The sequence below is a fragment of the Haliotis rubra genome, unplaced genomic scaffold (assembly GCF_003918875.1).
Source record: "Haliotis rubra isolate DU_JTF1 unplaced genomic scaffold, ASM391887v1 Scf3, whole genome shotgun sequence".
In the NCBI taxonomy this organism is placed as follows: Eukaryota; Metazoa; Mollusca; class Gastropoda; order Lepetellida; family Haliotidae; genus Haliotis; species Haliotis rubra.
Window position 1 is genome coordinate 1,399,879 of NW_025766968.1, and position 13,178 is coordinate 1,413,056.

General features: G+C 40.0%; 1 protein-coding gene across 1 annotated transcript in view; it reads left to right on the forward strand.

Moving 5' to 3' along the window:
* The window catches only part of LOC124282401 (cys-loop ligand-gated ion channel-like), a 46,838-nt gene that overhangs the window by 11,405 nt on the left and 22,255 nt on the right, over positions 1-13,178 (forward strand). Inside the window, 1 exon segment of the mRNA XM_046718381.1 lies at positions 7,812-7,934. Coding sequence (XP_046574337.1) covers positions 7,812-7,934 — 123 coding nt within the window.

Consider the following 13,178-nt stretch of genomic DNA (forward strand, 5'->3'; position numbering starts at 1 on the left):
GGGCTATTGCCACAGAAGGCTATGCGGGTACAGGTCCATTTTCACAATGGACCATGCAGGCACAGGTCCAGTTTCACAATGTGCCGTGTAGGCACAGGTCTAGAGTCACAAAGGGACAAGCAGGCGCAGGTCTAGTCTCACAATGGGTCATGCAGGCACAGGTCTAGTGCCACAATGTGTCATGCAGGCATAGGTCTTGTTTCACAATGGGTACATGTAGGCATAGGTCTTGTTTCACAATGGGTGATGCAGGCACAGGCCTAGTGTCACAATGGACAATGCAGGCACAGGTATGGTGTCACAGATCCAATGCCACGATGGGTCATAATGACACATACCTTCTGTCTTGGTGAATCTACCACAGTCATTTTATCACGATGTGCTATGCTGCCGAGGACATATCACTGTGAGACATGCAGGCACATATATAGTGTCAAGGGAGGGCTGTATTTCACCATTTACACCCATACCTCCACGTTCAACTGGAACATGGAAGGGGGGCCACTGTTGTGTGTGTAAGATCACTGTATCCGTAATGCAGGCGGGTCAGATTACATGCAGGGACTCAGGCGGTTTATAGTGCTTCAAGAAAAAACATCAGCTTCTTAAATGAAATATGGTTAACTGAGATAGAGGTGTACAGTCCAAGCTCTCAGTTAATGTCTAACGGTGCTTTTTGCAGTCGTTTAGTTCCATAATGAACCAGGTATGTGCTCCTGACAGGTATGTATATGCCCCTGAGATCTCTGGCTGAAGTTTCGGTAATAAACCAATAAACCAATAAACCAACCATAAAGTTGCTCGGAATCAGTTTTAATAAGGCACAGACGCAGTTATTTACACACCACTATCGTATAGCTGTGAAAATGTTGTGTGTGCAGTTAAACAACACACAAATAACCCCAAGTTAGGATGCCAGGTTAAACAGGCCCTGACAGCGTGCATCGATGAATATGCTCTCATAGGTTTGTCTGAGCAAGACGTGATTTTTCACCATCAAGAATTGTTGGAAGTTGCGCAAAAAAAGTACAATTCCAAACCACTCAGCTGAATTTGGCGTCTTTTGGTTAATGACGATATATACGGCAGCTCGTTCACATCGACATTGCATAAAGAGCCGACATGCTAAATAATATCATTCACAAATGCTCACGATAATCGTCGGGCCGCTATTGTCAAGGGACGTGTTATAATACTAAAGTGGTTATTGAACATCAGATACAAAAAGTAATATCATAAAGCCTGCACTCATGTCACGACACGATATTTCATTTGCATATCATACCTATTATAATAACATTGGATATTCATTATTTGACATGCACCAGGTCATATGCATAATATTTTTAAATGTATAGTTTGCGTGAGTGCGTAATTGATGCCTGCATATGCACATACCCGACTCGAATTACGATCGATTCTTTAATACCGCACCACACGAATGTGTTTTACGCCGTTCAGCCGGCTGCGGCTGTTTCTAACATCGGGTACAATCAAGTTACCGAATATCCATTCATCATCTCACGGTAAATTGACTCCCACCAACCATCTCCTTGTTTCATCCCATCCTGGTGCCAAGCGCCAGTCAGTGTAACTACAACCAGTACCATTTTACCAGAGTATTCTACCTCCTGATGCCAACCATTTTACCAATTCTACCTCCTTGTGTAACTACAAGTACCATTTTACAAAAGCCTTCTACCTCCTTGCCAAGCGCCAGTCAGTGTGCCAAGCGCCAGTCAGTGTAACTACAAGTACCATTTGACCAAAGCCTTTTACCTCCTGGTGCCAAGCGCCAGTCAAGGTAAGTACAAGTATTTTACCAAAGTATTCTACCCCCTGGTGCCAAGCTCCAGTCAATGTAACTACAAGTACCATTTTACCAAAGTATTCTACCTCCTTGTGCCAAGCACCAGTCAAGGAAACTACAAGTATTTTACCAAAGTATTCTACCTCCTAGTGCCAAGGTCCAGTCAATGTAACTACAAGTACCATTTTACGAAAGTATTCTACCTCCTTGTGCCAAGCGCCAGTCAAGGTAAGTACAAGTATTTTACCAAAGTATTCTACCTCCTGGTGCCAAGCTCCAGTCAATGTAACTACAAGTACCATTTTACCAAAGTATTCTACCTCCTGTTGCCAAGCTCCAGTCAATGTAACTACAAGTATTTTACCAAAGTATTCTACCTCCTGGTGCCAAGCTCCAGTCAATGTAACTACAAGTACCATAAGTTTTTAACATTAGTCATTACCTTCCTTATTGCAGGCAGAAACCCTATCAATTAACCAGCGGGGGTTTCCCATATGTATGACAATCTACACAAACTCAGATTTCGTTACATACTGCCATCTAACATGTTCTCTGACTTTTCAAGAAGCGATTCACGTCACAAAACTTGATTATTGTTGCACATGACAGCGTCACGGCAGACGAAAGGATTACCTATCACCACCAATATCGGTAAATGTCAGATGGTGCTGTGTGAAATGACGTGCCAAATGGGAAATCGAAAAGAGAGTCGTATATTTGTTCTATTAATAGCATTCTTCTTGGTAAGATGACATGCAATGAAATGATATCTCATAAAGATCAGCACTAACGATATGTCATCTGTATCTTGCTATGCCATCTGCGATCGCCAGAGCAGCACGTATATATGCAGCTGTCGTTTCTCTGAGATGAACCGTTATCTTTGAGTATATTTAGTACTGTTTGCATTTTTAGCCTTTATGTGATCGGTATGACAAACTCTAAACCCAAGAATCCAAAGTTAGTGAAATTGAATGATCATAGCGCACCTTCCTGTATATAAATAGACAGTGAAATGCGAAGACCAGAAATTATTAACCTTATACGCATCCATTGTTATGATGACAAATCAAAGCAAATACGTTCTCAGAATGAGTTTGGCTTGCAGCCACAACAATTGAATATAATAAAACCCTTCATCAAATCATAGGGCATTCGCAAACAGCAGTGAACGGTGTACATATCCTACTATATCACGAAAATGTGATAACGAGTGACTATTGATGCAAAATATGAGAAGAGCGTATCCTGTCCCATTGGTGCACCCGTCATAAACACGCGCAAAGGCAAGTCAAGAGTTCACCTGAACATATGAGTGAGTGAGTTTAGTTTTACGCCGCTTTTAGTAATATTCCAGCAATATCACAGCGGGGACACCAGAAATGGGCTTCACACATTGTACCCATGTGGGGAATCGAACCCGGACTTTCGGCGTGAGGAGCGAACGCTCTAACCACTAGGCTACACCACCGCTCTACCTGAACACATGACCATATGATGCAAATGTTAAAAGGGAATAATATTCATATCATTTGGTCACTGATGTAACAACTGATGTTTCCTAATGTCCGGCCTTTACCTTTTGTCATTGAATGTTGTCACCCAGATGTTCGTGATTGTATTTTCATAATATTCAATCTAAGGAAGCTGACTTCTTATGTAAATAAGGAAATATCAATTTTACTCTCTTGATATACATACACCTCCAGCCGTGAAGGTTCGGGTTAGAATGTACCTTCAGTAACCCATGCTTGTGGTAAGAGGCGACTAACGGGATCGGGTGGTCAGGCTCGCTGACTTGGTTGACACATGTCATCGGTTCCCAAGTGCGCAGATCGATGCTCATGCTTTTGATCAATGGATTGTGTGGTCCAGACTCGATTATTTACAGACCGCCGCCATATAGCTGGAATATTGCTGAGTGCGGCGTAAAACTAAACTCACTCACTCACTCTCTACATACACCTCCAGTGACATGCGACGAAATATTGTATAACGCCCATACACTTATCAATGCAAAACTGGATCATATGGTATTACGTCCTTGTTTTCTGGACGAGTACACGTGGGAACGTTCATACACAAGTAAAGGAATGTTACGACGTATCAATGCTTAGTTTATCAGTAAATATCAAAGCAGGGCTATTCGGCAGGAAAGAGAACGAACCAAATTAGTGGGGTTCCGGGAATGAACATAAGTGTCCACAAGATCATTGCTATATGCCGGATGTCGGAAGCGTTTACGATCACCCTAGAAAGCACTGTGTGACGTAACCATCATTTTAAATGCACAATCACCGGTTGCATCTTAGAAACCGATCTGTCTTAGTGAACCTGCCGACCCAAACCTCAACGCGCGCGTTACCCGTGACGATCCGCGTTATAGAATTGGGTTTTAGCAACCCATGCTTGTCGTAAGAGGCGACTAACGGGATCGGGTGGTCAGGCTCGCTGACTTGGTTGACACATGTCATTGTATCTCAGTTGCGTAGATCGATGCTCATGTTATTGATCACTGGATAGTCTGGTCCAGACACGATTATTTACAGACAGGTAATTATTAACGGGTGGTGGTTCAGGGTACCTCATCTTATATCATCTTCCGCACTCTCTCGTCCATTATGACAGCAAGGGACACCAGAAATATCCTTGTACACATTCTACCCTCGTGGGGAACCGAACCTGGGCCTTCGTCATGATGCTTTAACCACTAGGCTACACCACCCCTCTTGAACTCACTCACTCACTCACTCACTCACTTGAACTCCACTCCACCTCTTAACAGTGGTATCAGCACGAGCATCAGCCCCTAACGTTGACACCATGCCCGCACGTCTTGACAGCACGGTAGCCTATCCTGGCCACTTTTATCAAGAAAACTTTGTGACTTGATGCCTACAAACATATGGCGCCTGGTTCTGTATTTGGTTCAAATGCAGCCTGTAAGAATAGATACATATGCACTTAATACATGTCAACTTTTAAGGTTGATTGGTTGGTTTGTTGTTTAAATGACACACTCAGTAATATTCCAGCTATATGGCGGTGGTCTGGACCAGACAATCCAGTGATCAACAGCACCAACATCAAACTACGATACGATGACATGTGTCAACAATGTCGGCGAACCTGACCACTCGATCCCGTTAGTCGCCTCTTACGACATGGGACATGGGTTGCTGAAGACCAATTCTAACCAGGATCTTCACGTGTCGTCAACTGTTAAGTGAGGTAGTGTGTGAGGATTGTGTTATGTCGCCTTTAGTAACATTCCCTCAATATCATGGTCTGATAACTCCAGGAATGAGCTTCACACATGCGGAATCAAACCCGGCCTACCGCGTCACGAGTGAACGCTTTACGCAACTGCCATTAAACTGTAAAACGTGTACTATACGTGGCGTCACGGTTGCCTCAGTCGTCTAAGGCACCGTTATTTGCTGTGGTGAGTTGGTCCTTTGGGCGGGAAAGCAATCTATGATGTGGGTACAAATCTAGATTCGCCTCGATAATGCTTATCGGGTAGCCTAGTGGGGTAGCCTAGTGGTTAAAGTGTTCGCTCGTCACGCCGAAGGTCCGGGTTCGATTCCCCATATGGTTACAATGTGTGAAGCCCAATTTCCTGTTCCCCGCCGTGATATTGCTGGAATATTGCTAAAAGTGGCGTAAACCTCTACTCATTCACTCACTCACTCACTTCCCAGATTATGTCGAGTAAAATACATTTTATACGTTAACGGATTTATCGATGCGAAGCGACATGCATTAAAAGTCAGTAATGTGAGTCAGTTTGTTGTCATCGAGTCTTATTATCACTCTTTCGAAAAGAAGATCACACAACAATTCCCATCTGGACCCTGGAATTGATGCTGAACGACAAGAAGTGCGAGATCTGCGTGTGATAATTTGGGCTATTTCACAAAAACTTCCGAAAGAAGACGTTTCTCCTCATCCGATCTCTTTCACAAAAATGTAATATTTATTTCCAAATTCAATAACATTTACAATTCGACCACCAACCAAATGTTTTCAACAAACATGAGCCCAGCTTCCCACGAATCCACTTCAATGGGAAGTTGACATTGAAATCCTCAAATTTTCATTCCCAAATACCCATTTCTGTTTCTTATATTCCCACAGTGCAATGATTAGCAACTCCTCAGTGAACTTTAACCTCTATTTGTACAAATTAGTTCAGTTGATATTGTTCAGTTGCAGTCCAAATAAAGTAAAATCGCCGAGTTTTTAATTAATTTTCTTAATTAACTTTCCAAATAAAGACATTTGTTTCAAGTCAGTATTTCATTCTGTGGGTATTTGGCATAGTGTGGCTATTAAATCACTCTTTTGATAAATGAAACGGTATTGGTTGCATGGGGAATCATACCACCATCTGATTCTGCGGTATGTTCTAATACCCTGAGCACAGACAGTTAATTGCTTTGTGAACGCTCTGAATCTATTTTCTGCATCTGGCCTGTTATATGCAGCTGGTGACATTTAAAACGTGGTTATAGAGTCTTGTTGCAGCAATGGTATCCCTCTGTTGATATCCCTCTGGTGTCTCTCAAACTGATGTTAATATTCTACTGTAAGGACAAACGAACTGAAATTGAATGGGACTGACTGAGTTTGGTTTTTCGCCGCTTTTAGCAATATTGCAGCAATATCACGGCGGGGGGACACCAGAAATGGGCTTCACTCATTGTACTCATGTGGGAATTCGAACCCGGGTCTTCGGCGTGACGAGCCAACGCTTTAACCAATAGACTACCCCACCGCCCTAAAATGAATGGGATATACGCAGCAGGATCTAAGTTCAGCATTTTTTGTTTTGTTTTGTTTTGGGGTTTTAGTTTTGGTGTTGTTGGGGATTTGTTTTTTGTTAATACCGCTCTGTTCCAGCTTTATGACATCGGTCTGTCAATAATTGAGTCACGTGACTGACATCATGAGTATCGATCTACGCAATTGGGATATGATGACTTGCAGCAACTAATTCAGCGAGTCTGTCCACCCGATGCCATCAGCCAGCTCTTACGACAAGCATGGTTTCCTGAAGACAAATTCTTACCGAGATCGTAACGATATAAAACAGACATGGGGTTATTTGATGAAATGATGATGTAAATTTCATGATAATAGAGATAATTCTTTAATTCTTGTAATTCCCTTTTCTTGGTTTTGAAAATTTGAATTAATCCTTTGTGAAAATGTAGATGCTCACAAAATTAACGAAGGTACTAAATAGGTTCCTCTGTAGCTGCAGATGATTCAAACAATCAACTGATTAATACCTATCTATGTAAAGAGCATGCCTATATAGAAACTCTCTTACAAACAGTGAGTGGGTGACTTTAGTTTTACGCCGCACTCAGCAATATCCCAGCTGTATGGCGGCGGTCTGTAAATAATCGAGTCTGGACCACACAATCCAGTGATCAATAACATGAGCATCGATCTGCGCAATTGGGAACCGATGACATGTATCAACCAAGTCAGCGAGCCTGACCACTCGATCCCGTTAGTCGTCTCTTACGATAAGCATGGGTTACTGAAGACCAATATTCTAACCCGGACCTTCACGGATATTACAAATAGTGATGATAAAAGGTGTTCATGAAAATGTATGCGTATCATGCCCTAAATAGCGGCACAGGTCACAAACACATGCACAGGTAAGTCAATTCTTCACCTGAAAAAGTCAAGAAAAAAACTGAAACAACATTGAGGCCATGAATTTTGTAACCTTGATCAAACAACTTGTAAACCACTAGTAAAGTGTAACTGATATTGCCAACCACCAAGACCAGTATGGGTGACAGAGCCTTGTCAGTTGCAGCCCCAATACTATGGAACAGCCTCCCAATCACTTTAAACAATGACCTACATCCCATCTGTTCACAATATCCCTCTCATAGTCTTTCTTCTTCAGCGCCATTGAGCAAATACTTTTTGGAAACAGGCGTTATATAAATTCATTATCATTATCATATTGCAGGTGAGGGTATACATTCGCGTGGTGTTCCTGAAGATCGGCGAGGTGAACACCTTGAAGGAGAAGTATGCCGCTGATGTGTTCCTGCAGGCCCGATGGGAACAGCCCAAACATTACAAACAGCTGGTAAGTCATACTCATATATGCACAGGATACGTCATGGGAGATACAAACTCTGGGGTTCGAATCATTGTTTGGACAGTAATTTTGAAAAATAACAAAATCTAGACTTTTGCAATCGTATATTGTTTTTATATGTTATGATTAACATACAGTTGAACGAAATCGGTGAAGAAATGAATATTTTAGAAAATTATACCGCTACACTCGTTTCATAAAATACACAAGGGGTGACACTCGCGATGCTGAAATCTTGATCAAAAACCGGATAGACCGAAGATTTTAACGTGCGGTTCAGTCAAACCTTACGTTTTTCACACGAAAAAAAGTTGTGTTGAGCTTGTAGGTCATTCTTTTACCTTTCTGCTCATAGTATTCAATTTGTCTAACTGCATTTCATATTTGACCACTGAATCTCGCATTAGCACTACCTCTGCTTTGAACAAACGTCTGGCCTCTCTTCGGTAAACATCGACAGTTTCCGTAAATCTTTTAGTGGCCCGAAACGTTATTTATGCAGCTTCGAGACACGAAAATCGTTATACGTGGGCATAATGTAAACAATAACACAGACCCCATTTTCATCACCGACATGTGCGTTGATATTTCGTGTCAGCTCGCTATTGTCTCGAAATCGTACACATAAAACATGGATCTGAACGACCACATTGATTGATTATAGAACTTAAGCATCTTTATTTTAGCAAATTTGATGACGTACAATTCGATGATTTGGTCCCATTTCTCCTGTTGCATGCTGGAAATAAACTGAACGCCCAGCTTTTTTAACTAGAAAATGGTTGTTTATCACATTATATAATTAATAATAAATAGATCTAATACATTTGAAACATATAACTGATCAATTCAACCATGTACCTTTAACAATATATGTGCTTTAAAAAATGTAATAATAATAATAAAGAATATATTTGGTATTTTTATTAATTTGGCATATATCATTTCAATATAACATCCATATCTATTCTTCCATTTTGCATGGGGTTGATCATGGTGATGCAATATAGGCACTGATCTTAGAAAGTATAACAATAGTCATGGTATGGCAACATCTGCGTGATGCTTCTGGGAGGTTGATTACATTTCGGACCCTCTGCGTGTTATCTACAGGATATGAAAATAATATGACTATGGTATATATAAAACTGAAAGCACCCCATTCCCCACCACACCACACCCCACCCCAGTAAGTTAAAGTAACGTGTTAAAAAGTAAAAAGAGTCCATTGCAGCATTTAATCAAACTTGTTAACTGCTATCTGGCTGAATAATTGCTGATAGCAAATCATATGACAATTGACACGTATCAGATCTCTTCTAATATCACCAGGGTTATCACGCTCAAATTGATCAATATATATCAAATGTATACTCTGATATATATATATATATATGTATATAAGCCAAACTACGGTACTCACGGCGGTTTTCATTAGTAAAAATCACAAATAGTGGAATGTACATCAGGCTAAAAAGTTCATCTTCAAAGAAATGAACTTTTAAGGCAATGTGTATTTTTGGGTACAGATCATTTGATTCACCATGTTTATTGTTATCATAAACATCTTCAAATATATGTACTTTTAAGGCAATGTATGTATTTTTATGGAAATGTATTAGCATACTGATCATACTGTGTACTTTTGTAATTTCACTTTAGATATATAATGTGTCAAATTCACTGCACTGAGCAGTATATTGGTGTGTATTTTTGGGTACAGATCATTTGATTCACCATGTTTATTGTTATCATAAACATTTCTGTATAATATTGGTATAACGTTTTCATGTTGTTTTGCAAACCGATTCAGACACTTAATGTGACAACATTCTGTGAAAAAAAGTATGTTCATGGATGGATCTGTTTAATTTTTTTTACAAATGATATGTGCCAAAGTAACTCAAGATAATGAATATATTTTTCTGTATTATGTCACTGAGAGTGGACAATTTTACAAGCACATCCACTGTAAAAAACATCGGATTGAACTTTATCATTATGCATTAGAAAAAAATAAAAATAATACGTGGCTTTTCATATTAATAACAAAAGTAGATCTACAGAAGCTAAATACGATGACATTAATAACATTCTATACGGATCTAAACGCTTTCCCTATATTTCACCAGGCGATCGAAACATATATCCGCTAAACCTACCCTGTAACGATGGAAGATATGGGGCATAAAAGGCGATATTTTCGTCATCAAATTTGCTAAAATATAGATGCGAACATTCAATCAGTGAGGTCGTTCAGATCCATGCGTCGAAGCGTTAGCGCAGCCGACCCTGGGAACCAGGTTGAGTCGTTTTCTGTATCCAAGTCACTAAAGAATCTATGGAAACTGTCGATGTGTACCAAAGAGAGGCCAGACGTTTGTTCAAAACAGAGGGTAGTGCTAATGCGAGGGTCAGTGGTCACATATGAAATGCAGTTACATAAATTGAATACGATGAGCAGAAAGGTAAAAGAATGACCTACAAGCTCAACACATTTTTTTCGAAAAAACGTAAGGTCTGATTGAACCGCAAGTTAAATTATTCGGTGTGTCCGGTTTTCGATCAAGATTTCAGCATCGCGAGTGTCACCCCTTGGGTATTATATTTAACGAGTGTAGCGGTATAATTTTCTAAAATATTCATTTCTTCACCGATTTCGTTCAAATTTGAAATATATGTTAATCCAGGGATAATCTACAACAGGTATAGGTCACTCGCTTGCTTTCTTTACCATTTGTACTAATAAGCGTGTGCCTCGTCATGCTACAAACGCACACAGTGACTTCGGCTGCGTTTAACAGTACTTCAGCCAGTTTATTGTATCAGTCGTAATTTTACAATCAATGAATGAATGAATGAAGAGCAAGAATTATATGTGAATGAATGAAAGAAATAAAGAAAAAGAACAAAAGAAAGAAATACATATGTGAATGAATGAAAGAATAAATGATCCACCATGGCCATCCCTCCCCAAACATCTTAAAGAACGAAAACTATCGCTATCGCTATCAGCTGTCCTTTTATGAACAAATCTACTTTGAGACATTTTTTACAATAGTAATTAATTCAGATATCTTATTGCATGTGTGGAATGGCATGAACATTGACAGAATGTTAACTGACACTGTCACACACCTCTCAAAAACAGAGAGTTTAGAACTACCACAGAGCGTTGTAAACGCCTTCCAGTTTTGTCAAATACTGAGATCAACAAGAAGTTTTAGAACTTTAACACTCAAGCATCACAAGCATCAATGGCGGATCAGAACAGATCGGCGATATGTCATCTTTCTCACACACCTCAAATACACCCTAACAATTTTTTTAAAATTATAAAACTATCATTATTACTTGCAAACACCTTTCACCTGATGGTATATTCCCCTCATAAAAATTAAAGGTGTATGTGAAAGATGTTTTAGAACAATAACTAGAAACACTCAAACAACGCCCTGTAGTATTTCAATGGCAAATCGGCGATATGTCATATTTTTCACACACCTCAAATACACCCTAACAATTTTTTTAGTTATAAAGCTATCACTATTACTTGCAAACACCTTTCAACTAAAGGTATATTTCCCTTCTAAAAATTAAACGCATATGTGAAAGAAGTTTTTAGCGATATAATTTAGTCTTTCTTCACTGTGTACCGAGAACTGAAGCCAGTGAGCTACAACATGCCGACTTGAAACTTTACTACAAATCTACTATACAAATACTGACACTAATAACAATTATTGGACTTATAATGAAGTGACAGAATAGGTAACTTATCTTCTACATGTAGGTTTTCAGTTGTCACAACTATCAGCGAATGTAATCAGCTGTTGAAAATAAACAGGGCTCTATCTTAAAAACTACGCTGCCGCCATATTGGCTACATTGGTCACGTGACGAGCCGAGGCACACGCTAGGGGCTTTTCGAGGAGTGACCACTCGCCGTTATATATACTCACACGCATAAGAAACGCAAGTTTTTTTTATCCAAACAGGAAACAAACTTGGAACCCTAGATTGATAGAAGTTTTGGGCATATAGTGAAGCCTGTTGGTGTTATCAATATTTTGTGTTGCGTTTTGGAAGGCCCGAGTAAAAACACAACAATAGAAGGAATCACCAAAACGCACAATACCAATGAACATGTGGGTATCATGCACACACTTCTCGTGAAATCGAACATGGACGAATTGTCACCACCATTGGTGCACAAAAGTTGGGTCTATCACTCCTTGTTCAACAATGTCACGTTTAACTCAAATTGAAAGAAACCAGGCTATCGGACGTTTGGAAGCTGGAGTGTCTGTCCAAAATGTTGCCCGTCATTCCAACGTAAACATAACCACGATTTACCGTCTCCAGCATCGATACAACGCTACACAGACAATAGATGACCTTCCTCGGAGCGGTCGTCAAAGGATCACCACCCCTCGACAAGATCGGTTTGAGAGATCGGTTTGTCAACCTCTTTACCTTTCAAAAACTTAATAATGTCATCAGTCTTGTAGCCAATGAAATGTCTTCACTCAATTTTTCGTCTATCAGACCTGTTTGTATTTCTTGTATTTAATATTGAAAATTACATACATGTAGTCTTTATACTTGGCTTGCGTTACTTTTGCGTGTGAGTATAGTCTCCCTGGTTAATCATAACATATAAGAACCATATACGATTGCAAAAGCCTAGATTTTGTTATTTTTAAAATATATTGTCCAAACAATGATTCGAACCCCTGTGGATACAAAACGACTTAAGGGCTCATCATATCGTTCGCCTGCTCAAAGACCACACACACACACACACACACACACACACACACACACACACACACACACACACACACACACACACACACACACACACACACACACACACACACACACACACACTACAGTCAGGTATGTAGCCTCGACGTTGTGATACTGCTAGTCACAATGTACACAGGTCAGCGACGGTCCCATCGCTTAATGCAACTCTATTTGCAATGATCGTGGGTAGAAATCACAGATTCAGAATGATCGTGTTTTTTGGTTTGTCAGCGTCGTATCAGTCCTCACTGGTTTTACTAATAGAGTGAAAGCAAAATATAACTGTGAACATGCTTTGGTTACTAACTTACATAGACGATATTGTATGAGTGCCCATGTCATACTATGTTTACCACACGAGTGCCTAAATGTTGGTATTTCCCGAGCGAGAGTGAGGGATATACCGATATTTAGGCACGA